Source organism: Lissotriton vulgaris, chromosome 5 (genome assembly GCF_964263255.1).
Source record: "Lissotriton vulgaris chromosome 5, aLisVul1.2, whole genome shotgun sequence".
In the NCBI taxonomy this organism is placed as follows: Eukaryota; Metazoa; Chordata; class Amphibia; order Caudata; family Salamandridae; genus Lissotriton; species Lissotriton vulgaris.
Genome location: NC_141693.1, coordinates 330,008,163 through 330,030,793, shown reverse-complemented (window position 1 = coordinate 330,030,793; position 22,631 = coordinate 330,008,163). Strand labels below are relative to the sequence as shown.

Sequence of the window (22,631 nt, the reverse complement as noted above, 5' to 3'; positions counted from 1 at the left end):
TCCTTCTCGGAAAGCTTCTCATAATACTCCCGGAACCCATGCATGATCCCACTTTGAGTATAGACCGTGGTACCCTCACCCGCCCCTAGTGCCAAGATCGGGGAGCCCCGCGGTATAGGATTAGCCTGCCAAGCTAGCAGCTTCCTGCCTTATCACCCTACGCATGAGCCTTCTCAACATATTTCCTATCATCAAAGCAGCGCAGCTTCTCTACCTCCGTGACCAGCGTCTCCTTAGCCTCTATTACTTCTGTCTGGTACTCCGGGTGCTCCGGTCTTGCCTGTTCCACTAAAAGCAATCGTCGGTCCGCCTTCTCAATGTCCTGCAACAGGGTTTTCCTTACTCCCGCATACTTACTTATGCATATCCCTCTTACAACCACCTTAAAGGCATCCCATTCCACCCCCATAGTAGTAGCAGAACCTGCGTTCTCATTAAAGTAGTGCGTTATCCCCTCTTCCACCTCCCTACGGAACACTGGGTCATCTAATGTCTCGGGCGCAATCGCCATGTGGGAATTTCAGCTTTTTCCTTTGTCCAATGCAAGGTAATCAGCAACGGGTTGTGGTCGAACAGGGTCCTAGCATTTGCAAATATCATTTCATATGGCAAAAAATAAAAATTTCCCCTTGCTGCCCTGTCTTTAGACGCTGAAAAGGCATTTGACCGTATCAATTGGCAATTTATGTTTCAAACTCTCCAATGGTTTGGTTTTGGGCCTTCTTTTATCTCTTATATTAAACTTTTGTCCTCTTGCCCTCAAGCCAGTATTTTTGTTAATAATCATTTTTCCAATTTTTTTTCTTTGTCCAGAGGCACAAGGCAAGGATGTCCTCTTTCCCCTTTATTATTCATTCTATGCCTTAAACCATTTCTGGAGCGTATTCGTGTTAACTCACAGATCAATGGCTTTAAATATAACTCTGTAGAAACTAAAATATCTGCTTATGCAGATGATGTATTGATTACATGTCTAATCCTGTTGATTCTCTCCCGCATTTTATGAATGAAGTTCGATTATACTCCAGTATTTCCGGTTATAAACTCAACCTCTCAAAGACAGAAGTCTTGCCTTTAAACTCCATATGCTACCAATTTATGTTTAATGATACGTCATCTCTTACTGCCACAATTAAATTCACGTTTCATGCATTACTAAATAAAATCCAAACACTCCTCCTTACTTGGTCCCCCCTATATCTTTCCTGGTGGGGCAGGTTAGATACCATCAAAATGATGATTGTACCTCATGTTTTATATACATTGTCTATGCTACCTATTTGGATTCCCAATGCCTATTTTTCCCAAATTAATTCTGCTTGTATAACATTTTTATGGAACAACAGACACCCATCAATTGCTCTAAATAAACTAATTCGTCCCACGGATGAGGGTGGTGTGCTTTTCCCAAACTTTAAAGCCTATCATTCAACTTTTTGGATTCAGCAATCCTTCGCTTTGGCCTATGATTTTGTTGATATTCCTGTCCCCAGATGGATCCTTTTCGAACGTTCCTTATTAAAAGACTTTTATTTTCATCAGGTAATTTTTATGTAGAACTACACCTTTCTGTCTACTAACCCTGTTTTAAAATACTCCCAAACTCTATTATACAACACATTTTCTAAGGATTTTATCTGCTTCAATGTTTTTTGTTCTCCACTATATGGTATAATAAACTTCTTAAATGAAAGGTAAATCATTCTACTACAAATATTGGAAGGAAAAGGGTATTATTTTTGTTCACCAGTTACTTCACCAAAATTCTATTATTCCCTTTCATGCCTTATAAGTACAATATCAATTACCTGATTCTTGTCTCAATGAATATAACATCATTTTTAATGCCGTACAATCTCACCTAGCCACTTTTCTCCTCCCAACTCACACACCATCTTTATTCCCTTCTACTCCTCTATACCCCTTATTTTCAACTCACAGACCTAAAGCGGATCTTGTATACAAGTTATTGTTATCAAATGTTATGGAAAGATCCAAATCTTATATTGAAAATGTGTGGGAAACTGATTTGTCCGTTTCTTTTCCTATTACAACCTGGGATACATTTTGGTCTAAGTTATTCAAAATTTCTGCTGCTGCTCGTATAACCCAATCTCTGTATTTTATTTACCATAGAGCTATTATTACTCCTGTTTCTATTTCTAAATTTTCACCATCTTCTTCTCCATTATGTTGGTCTTGTTCTAATGAAACGGGCACGTTGAAACATCAACTTTATGAATGTTCTAATGTTTTATCCTTTTGGAACTCTGTTTGCAATATCTGCTTGTTAATTTTTAAATGCGATGTTACTTTATCATTACAAAATGTTTTTCTAGGATCTTTATCATCTGATGTTGCGGATTCATCTTCTGTTTCCATGTTATTTGACCTTTTTATTGCATTAGCTTTTAAAGTTATTCTATCATCCTGGAAAGACAATTCTAAAATATCTTTAGTAACTTGGTGGAATTTTATTTGTGATGAACACAGGATTGCTACTGTTTCCTCCATTTCTCTCTCTCATAAAATTAAATCTGATCTTCTTTGGCTACCTTTCACTACATATCTCTCTACTCATTCTCCCATACACTAGTTATTTTCTTTCTTTCTCTATACTAGTTTCCTATGCAATTTAGGTCCTTCCTTCTCCTTCTTTTTCTCTGTCTTTTTTCTCTTTTTCCCTTCTTCTTCCTTTCCTCTTTCTCTTGCTTCCTTTCTCTCTCCAATTGATACATTATTATATCATATGTTATTTGCCTAAATATATATTTTAATTATGCTATGTATGTTTTATTAATATTTCTCCCTCTTCCTATTGTTTCCATTTTCTCTTTTATCTTATGTATTTGAAAAACCCAATAAAAACTTCTTAAACAAAAAAAAAATGAGTTGAATGATGCAGGCTTTCAATTATTGAACTGTCAGCTGTTCGGCTGTGGAAAGTCCACCCGAGTTAGTTTAAGTTCCCACCAAGGGTACGATTGTTCACATTTTTGGAGTGTGACTGACTATGCGTCATTCTGCAGTGTGAGCTGCAGCAGTCTGATATTAACACCCTTTCAACCCACCTTTGGGAATCCAGAATGAAGGCGCTGCCTGTGCATCGGGATGAGTGAAGCATTTTGTGAAAAAGTTTACCCCCACAGTACCCCTCCCAGTAAACGTTGTTAGGGAAATAAAACTGATATCACAGAGTTAGAAGGGGCTAACGGGACAAACATTTGACTAAAGGTCACTCACAGTTTCAGCTGATAAAAAATGTGAAGAAACACAGACTTTTCAAAGGATACCTCAAGTGATGGGAAATAATGCCAGAACAAATAGAAACAAACCCAGACTATTTTATTTTTTCTGTCTGTATTGATGCACGTTTGATTAAGTGATTAGTTTTATTAGTTTTTGTTCTAAACCTCTGCACAAGTGCAAAATGTTGATGTAATACCAGGATAAACATTAGCGCCAGGGCTTTAAGTGGGATGAAAACAACTGGAGGCTCTCTCAAAGTGCCGCGGCCAATGTATTTAAGGGTATGGCTTAAAAACACATGAGTTAAAAATCTGTGTTTAGCGCACAGCTGATAACAAGCCTGCAACCCCAGAGGCGACACAGCTGCTAGAATGACAGGGTACCCATGCGAAAGCTGGCAGCAATGCACAGATACCATAGGTGTTGGGAATCTTTGGTGACTATTTATGAGCTCATGCAAATTTGCACAAGCATAAATTGCTGACACTGGTGCTTTCGTGTGGCCAATACAATACAGCTATAGGTGGGATCTCCTGGGCACAATAAGCGGGGTAGATCTGCCTAAAGGTTAACTTAGTCTGCTTTACGTACAATCAAAGGTGCACTTAGAGTCAAATTTCAGGGGGGGGGGGGCTAAGAATTTTTTTTGGGGGGGAGGCTGATTCTTTAAGCAAAAGGCAGAGTGGTTCTGCAGGGGCCCTAAGATGGGGGTGACAACCATCAAAGCCTCATTAACAGTCAACAGGTCTTTAAAAGGCCTGTGAAGTACTCGGGTGCAGCTGTGTGTGGTACCCGGGAAGCTGTCTCATCCCGGGCTGCCACACACAATGGGGCCGGGGGTGCTGAAGCCCTGTGAGTCCAATGGGTGTTGCGCGCCTGCGTTCAATGAATGTGTTTAAACACCCCTTCCAACCAACAGGCACTTTCAATGAGATTCATCTCAGGCAGCGCTGCGAGGTCATACTAGTGGCAATGCAACGCTGCACAGATCTCTGTAACAGAATCTAGTCACCTATTCTGTCAAGGGGTACAACTCAACACCAGGGCTTTCCACCCTTTAAAATCAGCGAGTCAAGCACCCCCGCCTCCCCCCCGTTCCCTAACGAAACACCTGTGCTGACAGCTGACGACATATCCCATGCACGCGACAGACAGGGTGCACGGAAAACGATGAGTGCCGCTTTAAGTGCATTGCATAATGGTACAGTTACAAACAAGACCCGCTTCTCCTTCTAAATCGATGCGTGTTCTTTGCATATTTGCCTCCAGAGACAGATGTTTTTCCAGGGAACAATATGAAAATTCCCCTCTGAAGAACATCCAGGCGGCAGATGGGCCAAGGGTCCCAGTGATGAAACCTGCAAATCCAGACTGTCACAGACACTCTCTCAGACTCTCACAGACACTCTCTCAGACTTTCAGACACTCTCTCACACTCTCTCACTCCCTCTCACAGACTCACTCTCCCACTCACTGACTGACTCACTCTCGCTGACTGACTCTCTTTCACTGATGACTCACTCTCACTGACTGACTCACTCTCTCTCACTGACTGACTCTCTCACGGACTCTCTCACAAACTCTCTCACTGACTGTCTCTCTCACTGACTGACTCTTTTCACTGACTGACACTCTCTCTCTCACTGACTGACTCTCGCTAAAACACTGACTCTCGCTTAAAGATTGACTCACTCTCACTGACTCACTCTGTTTCACTCACTGACTGACTCACTCTCATTCACTCTCACTGGCTGACTCTCACTGACTGACTCTCTCACTGAATGACTAACTAACTAACTCTCTCACTCTCACTGACTGATTGACTGACTCTCACTGACTGCCTGACCTTCACCCTCCTGTTATTTATGCCCCCCATAACAAAAATAAAACACAACAAGCAATCATTGGGCCAGGCAGATACAAGTTGCCAGCATTAAAAGGACAAAAAAACTCGAGACAATATTTTTAACACTTTTTTAATATGGTCGTTTAGTTGTACATAATATAATGCTTTTTTGGTCATATCTAAAGTAACAAAAATGCTTCTGACACTTCTTTATTATAACTTTTCAGCATGCTGCAAACTACTGTACAAAAGGGGGTGGTGATGGACGGGTCATCTGAATCAATCAAAACTCACACCCAGTCAAAAGATCTGGATTTAATCCATCACCGTTCTTTAGCCCACTCTGCTACCCCAGTTCAGACATGGCTATGTGCAAATCAGTCCGACCCTGTGCCTCATGGGAACAGTCCAGCCCGAACTGCCAAGCCATGTCTTCCCTGGACCGGAAACAAGCTTCCGAGGACCGGTTTCTGGGATTCCAGACGTCTTTAGCCCGACTTGCTTGAATCCAGTGGCAAAATGAGCAAGGGACTCACGTCTGAGCATTCCCTGCCACCCTTATGGCGGCAAAAAGCGGTACAAAAGGGGGTGGTGATGGACGGAGCATCTGAATCAATCAAACACTCACACCCAGTCAAAAGATCTGGGTTTAATCCATCCCCGTTCTTTAGCCCACTCTGCCACCCCAGTTCAGACATGGCTATGTTCCAATCAGTCCGACCCTGTGCCTCATGGGAACAGTCCAGCCCGAACTGCCAAGCCATGTCTTCCCTGGACTGGAAACAAGCTTCCGAGGACCGGTTTCTGGCATTCCAGCCGTCTTCAGCCCGGCTTGCATGAATCCAGTGGCAAAGTGAGCAAGGGACTCACGTCTGAGCATAACCTGCCACACGTATGGCGCCCAAAAGCGGTACAAAAGGGGGTGGTGATGGACGGGGCATCTGAATCAATCAACACTCACACCCAGTCAAAAGATCTGGGTTTAATCCATCACCGATCTTTAGCCCGCTCTGCCCTCCCAGGTCAGACATGGCTATGTGCAAATCAGTCCGACCCAGTGCCTAATGGGAACAGTCCAGCCCGAACTGCCAAGCCATGTCTTCCCTGGACCGGAAACAAGCTTCCGAGGACCGGTTTCTGGCATTCCAGCCGTCTTCAGCCCGGCTTGCTTGAATCCAGAGGCAAAGTGAGCAAGGGACTCACGTTTGAGCATACCCTGCCACACTTATGGCGGCCAAAAGCGGTACAAAGGGGGGTGGTGATGGACAGAGCATCTAATCAATCAAACACTCACACCCAGTCAAAAGATCTGGGTTTAATCCATCACCGTTCTTTGGCCCACTCTGCCACCCCAGTTCAGACATGGCTATGTGCAAATCAGTCCGACCCTGTGCATCATGGGAACAGTCCAGCCCGAACTGCCAAGCCATGTCTTCCCTGGACCGGAAACAAGCTTCCGAGGACCGGTTTCTGGCATTCCAGCTGTCTTGCTTCCGGTCCAGGGAAGACATTGCTTGGCAGTTCGGGCTGGACCGTTCCCATGAGGCACAGGGTCAGACTGATTTGCATATAGCCATGTCTGAACTGGGGTGGCAGAGTGGGCTAAAGAACGGTGATGGATTAAACCAAGATCTTTTGACTGGGTGTGAGTGTTTGATTGATTCAGATGCTCCCTCCATCACCACCCCCTTTTGTACCGCTTTTGGCCGCCATAAGTGTGGCAGGGTATGCTCAGACGTGAGACCCTTGCTCACTTTGCCACTGGATTCAAGCAAGCCGGGCTGAAGACGGCTGGAATGCCAGAAACCGGTCCTCGGATCTTGTTTCCGGTCCAGGGAAGACATGGCTTGGCAGTTCGGGCTGGACTGTTCCCATGAGGCACAGGGTCAGACTGATTTGCAAATAGCCATGTCTGTACTGGGGTGGCAGAGTGGGCTAAAAAACGGTGATGGATTAAACCCAGATCTATTGACTGGGTGTGAGTGTTTGATTGATTCAGATGCTCCGTCCATCACCACCCCCTTTTGTACCGCTTTTGGCCGCCATAAGTGTGGCAGGGTATGCTCAGACGTGAGTCCCTTGCTCACTTTGTCACTGGATTCAAGCAAGCCGGGCTGAAGACGGCTGGAATGCCAGAAACCGGTCCTCGGAAGATTGTTTCCGGTCCAAGGAAGACATGGCTTGGCAGTTAGGGCTGGACTGTTCCCATGAGGCACAGGGTCAGACTGATTTGCATATAGCCATGTCTGAACTGGGCTGGCAGAGTGGGCTAAAGAACGGTGATGGATTAAACCCAGATCTTTTGACTGGGTGTGAGTGTTTGATTGATTCAGATGCTCTGTCCATCACCACCCCCTTTTGTACCGCAAACTACTGTACAGCACAGCTTAAAGACATAAGTAAAGTCAATATCTCTGGCTAAACACTTATAAGTTCCCAAAGGCGAAACCTTTGCTTGTTTTACATGGCTTTATGGTATCTTTCCTGCCCCTTGTTTACTTTCCTCAGTCTGCTGTTGGGGTAACGTGTACTTTAGTAAGTAGCCATTTAATTAATAGTTGCTGCGAAAACCTACACTATGTTTTTTAATTTATGTTGCAATTTTCTAAGGAGAGTAGCAGTATTTCTGGAGTGGGTGGTGGCTACTGCTGCTTATCTCGGTCTGTCACTCTCTCTCTTTGTCCCGCCTGGAGTTTTTTACGTCTCGCCCAAGTCATGAGCTTAACGATGCTTTGGCAAGATATTTAGTAGGGCTTTCAAAATTGCTCCCAAAGTCTGCAGGCGGATCGGGTACAGTGCATGTGCGCCGGGCACGTGTATCATTTGTCCGCCTGCAGCCTTTGGGAGGACTTTCACAGCTGCTTTGATCTTCTCAGTGAGCCGCATGGCCACTGAGACAATCAAAGCGGACGTGAAAGTGCTCACCATTTGCCACCCCCTCCCTTACCCCACTTCCTGCTTGTTAAACAATTGCTTTTGAGCGTGTTTGTGAATGACTCTGATGTGTGCTTCAATTTGGTAAATGACTATTTCAGCCTGCAAATCCTCTGTGAAAGCACAGCATCCACGGGCTAAAGGTAGGCAGCCACCGCGCCCACCAGGCCTGCACCTTTGAAATGTTATCTTTTATTTATCGAACTATCACCCAGTTTACATGCTTGTAGGTATTAATACATTTCGGTATATATAAGTTAATGAAGTGCTGGTTAGTTGGGGGCAGTTTTAAAAGTGCATATTATCAGATACACTTGGTACGAATGATGTTTACTAGGCCTGGGCATTTTCTTTTACACAACAGAGAAGTGGATGGCATTGCGTGCAAAGCATGACATTCGTCCAGCAGAACAGATTTATGAACAAACAGAAATAATTCCCAGAGTGAAATGTTTACGTAGGTGGATTTTGTTTATAATTGAAGAATTTCACCAGCCACTGCCCTTTACTACATGAAATCGTTTTTCACAGAATCACACTAAATCTATCTATCACAAATCAAGTTGTTTTACTAGATTTGACCCATCATTTAATGTGCAACATCCACGGGCTAAAGGTAGGCAGCCACTGTGGCTGCCAGGTCTGCACCTTTGAAATGTCGTCTTTTATTTATTGAACTATCACCCAGTTTATATGCTTGTAGGTATTAATACATTTCGGTATATATATGTTAATGAAGTGCTGGTTAGTTGGGGGCAGTTTTAAAAGTGTATATTATCAGATACACTTGGTACGAATGCTGTTTCTAGGCCTGGGCATTTTCTTTTACACAACAGACAAGTGGATGGCATAGTGTGAAAAGCATGACATTCGTCCAGCAGAACAGATTTATGAACAAACAGAAATAATTCCCAGAGTGAAATGTCTATGTAGGTGGATTTTGTTTATAATTGAAGAATTTCACCAGCCACTGCTCTTTACTACATGAAATCTTTTTTCACAGAATTACACTAAATCTATCTATCACAAAGCAAGTCGTTTTACTAGATTAGACCCATTATTTCGTCTTGTGGAAATGCAGTAAGTAGAATTCGTGAAGATTAAAAAATAAGTATAGATGTCTATATTGTTGGCTTCATGAACTGAGGCTTCTAAGTCGTGTCTGCCATTTCACAGTTTGTTTGTATGACATTCTAGCTCTTAAACTTGTGAATGCCTCTGATGTATGCTTCTAGGTCTCCATTCCCCCACCACTCCCTCTGCAAAAAAAGATAAAAACAGCAGGGAGCGTTTCCAGGGCCAGAACTTCCTCGCTCCTTTTCTCTTGTTGTTGCTATCTTTACATAGCTTGCACTGTACACAAAGGTATTGGAAGGCTCTACACGAGCCCTATTACATTACATTACATTACACAAGGACACGTTGATTTTTCTTGGCACAGGAATGTTAAAATTAACAGATTTGCCCAGAGTCACACGGTGGTGAGGCTATTGCTGAAACCCGAACAAGGTTCTTTAATCCTAAGGCTGGCATAAGGCTTCACAATTGTGACACGGCATCACATAGTAACCTGGTGTTAGTGGTTAGACTGTCTGCATGTCTCCTCACGTGACCCTTACACCCGTGTGGCATCAGTTCACCGCAGTTAGCTATTTATGCTGCTTCTCTCAGTGAGCTGTGCTGTTTTCACACACATTAGTTTGTTTGTGTTCAGGTCCATTCCTCGTAGACTGCTTGAGAAGGTTCTGAGTACTCCAGCACTAAATGGGCCTACTTATGCAAGTGTCAAAACCTCTGCTGCAGATTTCATTTTTCATTATTTGTTTAAAATGTAATTGTGTCCCTGATGCTTTGGAATTTGTCAGTTCCTCATCCTGCTGCCATGAGACCGAGTTAATCGCTCAGTGTTGCATAGTGTGATCTGCATCACATAAATTAGAACCCCAGCTCGGCTGACAAAGTCCATTAACTTTGAACTGTTACATTAAAGGATAGTCCCCTGGTATTTACTACATAACGGCAAAAGAGCAGTATGTCCTTTTAAAAGATACAAGGTTAAGCCATAAATAGCGCAGGCCTTCTCAGCACCTATCACTCACTGTTGGCCTCTGTCGTCTACCTTGTCCTGTACTACTAGGCCTTTTAGTTTGTGCAATATAAATATCATGCTGTATTTATTGGAGAAACATAATATGGTTACTGTAAATGTGTATTAAGTGCAAAAAATCCTACTGCAACAGACAATATTTTGCTTATATAGTTTTGGGTGTATTTAGTGCTTGACTATACAAACCAATTAATGGCATCCTCCAGTCACTATTAGAACGGTTGAATTAGAACAGGAGTGCTCCCACCAGTGTCCTGCTAACGGTGTATAAACTGCCCCCTCTCCTTTTTGCTTTCCCTCTAAAGCTGAGACAGGGCTAGAACGTACCCCACATTGGGTAGCAAAGAGCCTGACCAATGTAGAGCCTGCAGACAGGAAGTGCCTGACCTGGAGCATTGCATGCACTAGTGCAAGAATGGATCTAGCAACACATACAACCACACACACACACACAACCACACACACACACACCCAACACACAACCACACACAACACACACACGCCCGCCCACACACACAACCACACACAACCACCCACACACACAACCACACACACACCCACACGCCTGCCCGCCCACACACACAACTACACACAACCACCCACACACACCACACACACACAACCGCAACCACACACACACAACCACAACCACACACACAACCACACACCTACAACCACACTGTCAGTGCACACTTTCACCAGGCACAGACACCATCAGTTGTCAGTGCACGCTTTCACCGGGCACAAACACCACCAGCCGTCAGTGCACGCTTCCACCAGGCACACACTACCAGCTGTCAGTGCACGCTTTCACCAGGCACACACACACACCACCAGCAGTCAGTGCATGCTTTCACTAGGCACACACACACCACCAGCCATCAGTGCACGCTTTCACCAGGCACACACCACCAGCTGTCAGTGCACGCTTTCACCAGGCACACACACCACGAACCGTCAGTGCACGCTTCCACCAGGCACACACACCACCAGCTGGCAGTGTACGCTTTCACAAGGCACACACACATCACCAGCCATCTGTGCACACTTTCACCAGGCACACACACCACCAGCCGTCAGTGCACGCTTCCACCAGGCACACACACCACCAGCTGGCAGTGCACACTTCCACCAGGCACACACACCACCAGCCATCAGTGCACAATTTCTAAAGGCACACACACCACCAGCCATCAGTGCACACATCAATTGTTAACGCATCCACAATTAACTATTGTAGCAATCGCAGTATGGCACACTTTACTTTTAAACATATTCATCTAAAGCACAGCATGCCACCATTGCTACAAAAATAAAGACACGTTTTTTGGCCTACAATTTATAGACTTTTGTTGCAATTGGTGTTGCAATATTTAGCAATGCCAATAGCTCAAACGTAATTAATGCGAGACCTATTGCATTGCAAATGCTTGTGTTTTTTAACCATAGCGCCTACATAGTTCGCCAGGATAGAAAATCTCTTTACAATGAAGAGAGAATAGAATACGCTGTACAAAGACGTAGGGTACAATATTTGCATTCAAAATGTGAATAAAGTTAGTACGAACTAGAGATAGAAGGAATTTAAAACTATTGTAACAAGCTTAAAGTTGCAAACTTAATGTTAATAAGGGAACTAATGAAAACAAAACAAGCAGCCCACCTCACTTACCTTCTTTCATTTAATTGCTTTGCTGTAAAATGGATTTTAAAAAAAGCAGAAGCCCGCGAGTGGTGCGCGCGCGCCACAGCGAGCCGTGGTTTCAATTATCACGCCCGTGTCGGGGTACGATAATTGAAACCACATGGCCTATTGGTGTCTAGTACGCGCACCAAGCGCGTAATAGACACCAATAGGCCATGGGCGGAGCAACGAGCCCACCTTTGGCCTATTGTGTGCCGTTTTACTGAAAAACATGCACGCAAAGGTCAATAGCGGGACACAACAGGAAAAGCTCACGACAAGTGTGTGCTTTTCCTAGGTCACTCTCATAAACCCTGTTTTTGCCTACTAAATGTCTCGCGCTACGTGAGAAGTGCTGCGCACTGCACTGTGAGACCTAAACAGAGATTGTAAATAGTTATCACGTGTTGAAACTCTCAAATTGCGACACATCTCATATTTAGTGTCTTTACATAATGACATAATTACCGGGTGGTTGCCAGGTGGACTCCTACCAGCTCGCTGAGGAGGCTAAGAGTTAGCCTCCCCCACAGGATAAAGTGCAGCACAAAACAATGTACCTGCGATTGAACATGAATACTTTTTTACCATCCTCATCCCAATAACGTAACAGCAGAAAAGTCTCAACGCGCCTCTAGTATCATCTACTGGATAAGGTTGAGAGGTGTATTCAAATTTAGTCTCCCCAACTACACTTTAAAAAACAAATTAAAACAAAAAAAAATATTCCTAAATAATTTGAGGACCAGAAGTGTGAGCCATTGCATGTAATTAAGAATGCCCTTTTGTTTAGCCTACTGTTAAAGTAAAGAAGCGTCCCACTCACCTGCTAGTTGTAACGAGACAGAAGAAGTTACAGATTGTTCAACATACATCTCTGTGTCAGTACAGTTCCTACGGTATCTAAAAAAATTAACCCTCCAGGAGAATATCCAGCAGATCCCTAGGATGGAACGACTGGTAATGCAGAAGCAAATTTCTGCCCGTCGGTTTCTGGTGGGCAGTGGTGTAAAGTTTCTGGACCTTTGCTGTAATATCCAGGTTCAAATACACTGCCAAATGTCTGTCAATGGTCCACGTAAAGCATAGACCGCTATGGGCTTCATTAAGCCACTAGAAGAAATAATGTAGTCTATCATCATGTCCTGCCCAAATACATAACACGTTGTCAATGTATCTCTTTGAAAGAGATATATATATATATATATAGTAAGAGTGGGTTGGAGACATGATGTATAAAATGCTCCTCAAATTGAGCGACTTAGATACATGCCAAACTAGGCGCAAAAGTTGCCCCCATTGAGGTCATGGAGGTAGAGCTGATTCCGGTAACCAAAGGAGTTCCTAGTGAGAGCCAATTCGAAGCATATGAGAACAAAAGATGGAAGTGTGTCATAGAACCACTCGCGTGCCCCAAGCGCACGTGCTGCTGCCACCAGCGTGGCATCTTGGGGAATGCTGGGGTATAGTGATTCAATGTCAATAGTACCCAGAAATTGATTAGATGGATCATATTACAAAGGTTCCAAAATAATGAGGATATTGGTGGTCTCCTGCACAAAGGACGGTTGATTGATCAGTCGACCTCAAAAAGAAATCGGCAAACTGTGACGGGGTTCCAGCAGGGATTGGATACTCGACACAATAGGGCATCCAGGAGGTGGACGTTGGGCCTTATGAATTTTAGTTGGAATGTAAAACGCTGGAGTTCTTGGTTTAGAACAAATAAGGAACTCTGCTACTTTGTGGGCTATCCATTTCTTTTCTTTGGCATATGCAACAATTGCCCTGATTATGTCTTGAAGTTCACTAGTGGTGTCTCTCATAATTGGTGTATAATTAGAACGTACCCTCAACAGTCTCAGTACCTCGGTTTCATAGTCTTCACAGTTGAGTACCACAATTGCGCCACTTTTGCCGGCTGGTTTTTTTTTTTTATTCGCTTACAAAGATTTCATAGCTTCCCAGTCAGGTCTGCTCATATGCTGAAATGTTTGCTGGCCATGCGACTGTTACTAACTAGTGATATCCTTAAGTACCTGTTGTTCATTACTGACTTCTGGGCCCAACGAGGATTTGAGGGGGACAGAAAAACGAGGGGCGTTGGAAATTGACTGAAAATATTGAGGGGGTGAATCCCGTGTTTTGTTCTAAAAACAAACATATGTAGACTGATTTTCAGCATTGGTTAAAAAAAATTCCATCCTATATTTGAACGCATTGTGTTTCTGGGTTGGCACATAACCCAGGCCTTTATTAAGAACTATGTTGTTTACTGGGGTGCCCTCCCCCTGCTGCGTGTTATCCTTGGGGAATAGGACTGCCATGTCTGATCTTAACGTCCCTTGCCTCTCTCTCTCAGGCCTTCACCCGGTTGCCTCGTTGCTTGGCCTCAAAAAGATGTCCCAGGATGCTTGTTTCCGGTCCAGGCCTGGCCTGGCCTAGCAGTTCGGGCTGGACTGTTTCCTATCAGGAGTAGGGTCAAGACTGATTTGCATATTGTTGGGTCGAAACTGGGGTGGAATAGTGAGCAAAAAAACAAACAATTGATTAAACCCAGATCTCTTGACTGGGGGGGGGGGGTGAGTAGTTGAAAAATGTCAGCACTCAGTCCATCATCTTGTTCAATTTGCTTTTGTTAAAGCTCCTAACCCCACAAACAAAGATGTAGAAGTCCCTCCTGGGCCTTGCAGAGTTCTAAGGCAAATTTGTTAAAAATGTTGTTGTTAGCTGTCATTATCAACTGACATGAGCTGTCTGACTAAGGTGGGAATAGCTGCTCCTCTGACCAGATTGGTGTTGTCGAATGAACCTGTTCTACTACCTAACAGACCCTGGATTTGTTATTGTTTTGACACAATAGGGTACTGGGGTCATTCCCTGCTCACACTACCTCCTGACACTGCTGCTGAGCTTCTGGGCTGCCTTCTGTGCCATCGCTGCGGTCGGTCTGCGGACATCAACCCCTGGTGGGACTCGCTGTTCCCGGGTGCACTTGCCCTTGATTCCCGCACTGATTGATTGCCGCTGGGGGAGGTGTGGTGATCGCGCTATTTAGCGCTGCCTCAACCCCCGTGGCGCGGGACTCGCACGGGCCAAGCCCGGGCCCGTCTAAGCCTGTCCGAGACTGGACTGGGCCACCCCCCCTGACAAGTTGCGCTTCCCGAGTCCTCATGTGATTGCTTGAGTATTGGTTAATTTTTTATGTTTTAAATATAGCTTTCTGAGGGGTATTGGAAGTGTAAAGATTTGGGATTATAGCTTACGAGGTATTGTGGGGAGATTGCTTGTTGTATTAAGTAGATCAATAATTACTTCTGCCCATTGGGGAACTTAAGTTGTTACACAAGTATGGGGGAGAGTTCCCCACTGCCCACCAGGCCCATTACCTGACAGAAAGCTTCTGTGCGTACGCACACACTGAAACAGACTGCTATTAACAAAATGCTACGGCAGGCTATGGGGCTGTCTCTAATGAGATAGAACGCACTTAACAACGGCTTTCTTTAACGCCAATAATCTTGTGTTCACCTATGGTCCTGGATACAGGAGTTTCAGATCCTCGCCAGACAGTAAATCTGTCGATTACTCCTGACTTAATGCTTGCCCCAGCAAAAGTAACCCCTGAAACTGTTAACAAATCTGATACGGGGGGACATCCAGGAAAGGAGGCCAAAGGAAACAAAAAGCCCATAACGGGGGAAGCAAGCGAACTCCTTTTTGAGACCACCACCAAATGTACAGTCAGAGGGCAATATAGCAGGCGAAAACAGCCCAGCAGTTTTGGAACCCCCGTTATGGGCCTCAAATTTGACAAAAGAACTTAATATTGAAGCCTATATTCATAGTGAGCTAGAAGTTGTTAAGAATCATTTAGAGAAGCTCACATTGTTGGTTGGGGGAGTAAAATGGAAATTCTTTCGAATAAAGTGGTTAAACTTAATCCCCTGGACCAAGTTCCCACCTCCCAAAGTATCCATATGGCTACACTTGCTCAAACAGCCTTATCAGGTTCTAATCCGGTAATAGGTCCCATCCCCCCAATTTATTAAACTCCAGCCCTGGGTGGGATACAAATTGGGGCATCAAAGGAGGGGGTTGAGGGCCATGCCCCTAAGAAACAGCTAACAACCCTGGGTCCGCAAGCCGAACACAATTCTTCTAGCAATAGTAGGGGATACCATGGGAATGATGGCCCTAATAAATCCGCCCTCCCATGTATAGATCTACCCCCGGCCTCGACTCCCTATACCGTTATCTTGACTGGAGTTCCAGAGTTGGAAACTGGCAGAGGGGAGACCTACCCTGAATTAAAAAATAAAATCGCCTTTTGGCTAAACAAACATAGACCATTGCCACCTTTAATTCAGAGTGAAAGTCTTTTCGCTAAGTGGGTTAGCTGGCTGGGACAGTTGAAGAAAGATATCCCGCGGGATTGTGTTCTGATTAATTTTAGGGACACTAGGGTGGTCCAATACATTCTGAATTGGAGCCATTCAAGGGAGACCTTTGGCATACAGTCGCTTTCCCTAGGGTATTTCTACCCTCCTACTCCTCTGATAGAAAGAATGGGAGGTGTAAATAAAAAATGGGAAATGAGAGCCCAGACCGGTAACTCGCCAAACATGGGCAGGGGTACAGGAATAAGCCAGTCCTTTAATATCCCGGTTAGCAATAGATATAGCAGCTTAGATCTCGTTGATTGACTGGATCCCTCAGTTGAGCCAACCTGAAGCTCAGCTACCCTGCTATCTGTGGTACAAAATTGTGATAGACCTGAGTTTGGGGACCATCTTCCCAGGGAGACCTTGAGGTTATAGTGGCCCCCGGTGGATTGCGTTCCCAATTAAAAATACTGGATGATCCTCCAGGAAATATACAAAATGGGGAGGGGTTATCTTGTCAATTATTCCAGCAGGAGGTGGGAATGTCTAATACTCAGACTGACAAATCTAAAGTCTCGCACAATACAAGGGTCCTGTCATGGAATATTGCAGGTCTTGCCTCTAAGCTGGATCATCCCGACTTGGGAGCATACATTGACACACATGAGTTTTGTCTCTTTCAAGAGACATGTCCACTGTACCATTGTTTAGGCCAGGATATGCAGGATATTCAATCCCAGCACTGCAGGGTCCCAGGGGGAGACCTTCGGGGGGGCCTCTGCACTTGGGTTGCTACCCACTTGGGTTGTACAATTAAAAGTGCTAGATACTGGATCTTTGGACAAACTGGGTATTCTCCTCTCATTTGGCGATAAATTGAAGATGGTTATTATAAATGTATATTCCCGCCCAGTGAAGTTGGGGCAAACTTCACAGACCCTAGATTCTTTGGCTTCTTTCCTTCCTACTCTATCAGAGTCTGCCCATGTAATTGTTGGGGGGGATTTTAACTGCCATTATGAACCCCTCAATGGTATTAGCTCTAACATCACAAGTGCGGAAGATTCTGTTTGGTCAATTCCTGACTGTAACATCTATCCTACTAGGGGGTGGTCCCCCCTTGTCCTTCAGATGACCTCACTTACACTCACCCATTCGCTTTGAGTTTGTAACGGTCAATTCCCAGGCCACTACAATTGATTATATTCTGATTGATGTAGAGAATTGGTTTAGAATTTTCCATTTTGCGGTCCAAATTCGATGTGAAAGTGACCACAATCCATTGGTACTTGAGATAGCTTATCCCCAATTTAAGTTTGATCAGGGTCTACCAACACAAGCTCCTCCAAATTTAATTGTAGCAGAAGGGGGTAGAAGAGTTCGCTGGGGGACTCTAGCTGTATCAAATGAGAAAATGGCATCTCTGTACACACAGACTTTACCCTTCCTAGAGACTGCTTTCCGTGTGTCTGATAATTATCAAGGCCATGAATCTTTGCTGTTGATCAACACGAATCACCGGGATATGTCTTTAAAGTTGGCAGAATTTTTTTATAACCATGAGAATACCAACAAGTTCGACCCCAAACCGAAACACCCATGGTGTAATAAGGCGTGCAGGAAAGCCAAAAATGCACTGGTACACAGTGTTAAAAACAAGGATGTTTTATGTACCAGAGCAGCTAGGTCTCACTATAAAAATACCATAGCGGCAGCTAAAGGAGCCTGGGAGAACGAAAAATGGGAAGCAATCAAAAAAGCCTTGGACAGCAGAGACATGAGAAGTTTCAGGAATTTGGTGAAGACTGGCCATCCTGATAGTAACTCGGCTATTATTCCTAACTTAGGGGAAGATGTCTGCAGGTTGTATTTTTTTCAGAACAAAATTTTATTCAAGTACTGACAAAGTACAAAAGGAGGGACATCGTCCCGCATCACAACGCAGGACCAATGAGCTCAAGCATGAAAAGGGTATGCATTCAGTACAAGCAATATTGGATCAATTACCCGACCCCCCAACCCCCAACACCCTACCCCCCCCCCCCCCCCCCCACCGGTCCCACCCCGTCCCCTACACAGTGTCTGTTAATCTCAAGGCATAAAGCATGATAATACCAAGTGTGTGCTCTCTCTGTCGCCCAGGGTACATCAGTTAAAGATCTTCTCCAGTGTCCTGGGCCATCGGTGGTTCCAGCCACAGTCCCCTGTAATCCGCCCATCTTTTCCATATCTTAAAATGTTTCCGAGGGCATCCCCTGGCCTCAAAGATCGGACGCTCCAGTCCCATGCAAAAGTCCAACCCCCGTCTCCAAATTTCCAATAAGGGGGCCCTGGGGTCCTTCCAGGCCCTGGCTATATCCCGCTTAGCCACAGTAAGGCCCAAGACCAGTAGGTGACGCTTGTATATGTTACCTCCCACCTGTTCCATAACATGTAGCAAGCCGAGTTGCGGTGATCGGGGAAGGTCCCAGCCCAGAACCTCAGCCAAGCAGTCCCAGACACCCATCCAGTATCTGGCCAGGTTCGCACACGACCACACAGTATGGACAAACGTCCCAACCTCCCGTCCACACCTCAAGCATTCAGGGGAGGCAATCAGACCTGCTTTCCACAGCCGCTCCCTGGTATAGTAGGCCCTATGTAAGTATTTAAACTGAATAAAGCGGAGGCGCATCGCAATGGCCGCCCCCCCTAGGGGCCTCCAGGGCCTCCTCCAGTCCTCCTCTTCGAGAGCTCCAATATCTCCCTCCCAGGCAGCACGCAGTCCATCTAGGGAGGAGGAGCAGTGTGTGACCAGGGTCTGGTATATATTGGACATTTTCTTTTCCTCCAGTTCCCCCATAAACACCTTGGCCTCCAGGGGGCTAAACTCGGGCAGAGACTCCAAGCCCACCAGGGAGGGAGACAGTGCGTGACGCAGCTGCAGATAATTAAAGAATTGGGTCTTGGGCATGGCGTACTCCTCCCTCAGCATCTGGAAAGACTTAAGGGTGGTGCCCCTCATGACGTGGCCGAGCGTGGAGATACCAATATCGTCCCAGCCCTTGAATCCCTGCAGGGACGCCAGCGCCGGGAGACGTCCGTTCTGCCACAGCGGGGTCTCCCTCGTCAATGTGTTCCACCACCCCATGCGGCGCAAAGCTGCGCGCCACACCCGGAAGACCACCTGAGTGACCATGGGGAGCCGTTTCCTGATAGCCGCCGAGTAAAGAATGGTGTGGATTGTGTCCGGGTCCATTAAGAACCGTTCCAGGGCGTAGGTCGGGTCTCCCCGATCCCCATACCACCAGTCGTTAAGCACCAGTAGGTGCGCCGCCTGATAGTAAGATAGAATGTCCGAGGTGGCCAGGCCCCCGCAGTACGTAGAAAGGAAGCAAGTGCGGAGAGCTACTCTCGCCACTCCCCCGGCCCAAAGGAACTGACTCAACCACTGCGGTGCTATAGGGTATGGGTGGTTCTGCAGCTGGTACAGAAGGCGCGGCAGGGCGACCATTTTAAAGATCGCCGAGCGCCCATATATATTCAGTGGCATTCTGGACCAGGTCCGTATGTCCGAACGCACTCTGTCCCATACGGGCACCACATTGCGCTCCCATGCCACGTCCGGAGCATCCGTAATAAAGACGCCCAGGTACTTGAGTCCACCCGCCGCGCTCTGTAACGTCGAGGCCCAAGCGCCCAGCTCCTCGCCGCCGCCCAGCACCCACAGCTTGGATTTCCGCACATTCAGATGCAATCCTGTAACCTCCCCGAAAATTCTCATTATCTCCAGGACCCTGGGTCCGGACCTATTAAGGGCCGTGAGGAAGAATAGGACATCATCGGCGTATAGCGCAATACGGTCGGAGGGGCCCATTTCCCATTTGCAGGTTGTATTTTAAAGTTTTATATTCCAGTTCTCTAGATTATACTATAGTGCATGAGATAGTTGATGTTAATCAAATACCCTTAGATACGGATCCACCACCCTGCTCACTGTTTGAAGTTACTCTGGTGTTGGGCAAGGTACTTCCCAATAAGGCACCGGGATTGGATAGAATTCCCGGTGACCTGTTCAGAACCAAACAGGCAGTCTGGGCACCTTACCTGCAGATTCTATTTAATGCCATCATCCAAGGCATGGAGCTTCCTTCGACTTGGGCTGGGGCGGAAATTATTCCAATCTTTAAAAAAGGCTCCCCATTAAATCCATTACTCCACTTCCCATCTATTTTCCTATGTAGGTCACCAAGCTCCATAGTCCCTCTTTCTTACCACCACTCAAGCCGTGGCCTTGTCCTGCTGAAGTTTATTCTGTTCCTCCTGTGTATTTGTCTGTCACAGTTGTGTCGGGCGCTGGCGACTTTAGTCTTCCACCAGAAGTTCATATTTTTTGTCATCTTCGGAGCAGCTGAGCGCTCTACAAAACCCACAGTAACATAACATAACATTTGGCTTTTTAAGCCTGAGCCTTATCTTGTCCCCATTGGGGCTGTTGCTTACGCACATTTGTGGCCTCCTCTTCAGGGGAGGACCATCTTTCCCACTCTGTGGTCTTTTCTGTAATTTGTTCATCTTTCTCCATGGCTTTGACTGTTATACACACCCTTCTTCTGTTGCCTTTGGCATTCTTCTCCATTCCCTGCCCTCCAACCCTTCCTCAATGTACATGATTAAGTATGGTTCCTCTTCATTCACAGATGGTTTAATCAATTCAGAGAGACTGACTTTGCTCGAGCCAGGAACAAAGCCATGTTTGATGTGACTCTAGATGAAGGTCCGCTGGATCAGTTCTCCCACTCCATGGAGGCACAGCTACGGCAGCTAGGTCTGCCCACTGCTTTGAAGTAGGGTGAGTTCAGAGAGCCAGTATGAGGCATCCGGTTGCATGCCGATAGTGAACAGGATGGCAAAGGAGGATTGGTGTGCAAATGCGGTATGGATTTTTAAATTTGTTTTTTCCTCTAATGGTAAATTTACTTTGGTGCACTTGCCTCAAAGAGCCCTCCTCAAGCTGCGGGTAGCTGGAGGAGGTGGTGGTTGTTGACCATTGATGGGCGGGGTGTGTGGGACCAACCACCAAGACTAGATCTTCCCTCAGTAACTGCAAATCTGTATCTGTCTTCCAGGTGTAATAACACTGCTGTCAGATTATGAAGTATGCAAAGAAGGTGACGTGCTGACCCCTGAACAGGCTCACATTCTGGTAAGTTGTATGGGGTGACATCACTAGACACTGTCCAATATGCTGCTTATCTTCAGGGTTGTGTTTTCAACATCGGAGTGCTGTATCTGTTAGGTTGCTGAAAAAATGTGAGGGCAATGCTGTTTTGCACTATTGGTCAGAGTTTGAATAAGGGGGCTTGTGGCTGTAATTTTGTGGAGACGAGGCAAAGGTGTTGAGGCCAATAAAGCTATAGGAGCAGTGGGACTGTGGGAAATTGTATGTGGGCCAGCTGATTGGGGTAGTTGGGAGTCTCTGGTGACAATGGGACTGCAAGTGTTGCAAATGGAGAGGTCAGATTAAGACCCTGTTAAAACCAGTTTATATTTTTCTGTGCAGAAGCTCTTGGGCTATGAGATGGCAGAGTTCAATGCCTCCATCAAGTGCATGTGGAGCTCTGAAAGCGGGGAGTTTCAGCCGCTAGAGGAAGAGTCAAAGGAGAAAGCAACAGATGAAGAGGACATGGCGGATGAAGACTGAACCCTTCTAGCGACATCCGAGCTGCAGAACTTTCATGAATGCCGTTGATCCAACTGGCCTGAAGGCGGCCATCAGATAGGACTAATTGTGCATCAAGGTTGTTCTGATGCAGAGACGTAACATGTTTGTTTCGGACTCCCAAAAAAGCCTATTTCCATCTCTGTAAGGGCTGCTGCTGAATAAACAGTCTGCTACATGGCCAGAGTAACCAGTCTCCTTCCCGGTGTTGTGCGTACCAAGCAGTGTCCACAGGAGCTGCAGAATCAACTTTCAGAGGAGAGAACTTTTGTGCAATTAAGGAATTCCTGCTGGAGTTTTGCCTTGCTCAGCAATACATTTTATATATAAAGAAACCTGTTCTCTTTTTGTGAATTCAAGTCATGTGCTTGGGGTGATCTGGGGTCTTGGAGGCGCTGCATCATCTGAAGGTACATTTGCATTTAAAGTTTGTCCCACAGCCAGTGTGATTCTTGCAAAACAACTCCTGCGTGTGCTCCATCTGATCAGAGGAAGGAGAAACCTGCTAGATTCCACCTGCAGGGTTCTCCTTCTCCTAGAGCTATGGATGGCAGCATCTCAAGTGCTGTCCTAGCTGAGGCATTGGTTAACTGCCAGAGGAGGCTTGGCTGTATTGGCAGCTATGCAATGGGAACAACAAAGCAGTTTTACATGCACCCACTATTTACTGAATCCTGCAGGGTTCTGTGCTTTTCTACACCCACCAGTCTTTCTCTATGAAGGTT

General features: G+C 45.6%; 1 protein-coding gene across 1 annotated transcript; it reads left to right on the top strand.

The window, feature by feature from the left end:
• Positions 1–509: 509 nt before the first annotated feature.
• Positions 510–21,888, top strand: LOC147710830 (mRNA turnover protein 4 homolog). The gene is made up of 4 exons (XM_086919392.1): positions 510–547; positions 20,885–21,012; positions 21,314–21,390; positions 21,748–21,888. The coding sequence occupies exons 1-4, from the start codon at positions 510–512 to the stop codon at positions 21,886–21,888; spliced, it is 384 nt and encodes a 127-aa protein (XP_086775518.1).
• Positions 21,889–22,631: the final 743 nt, after the last annotated feature.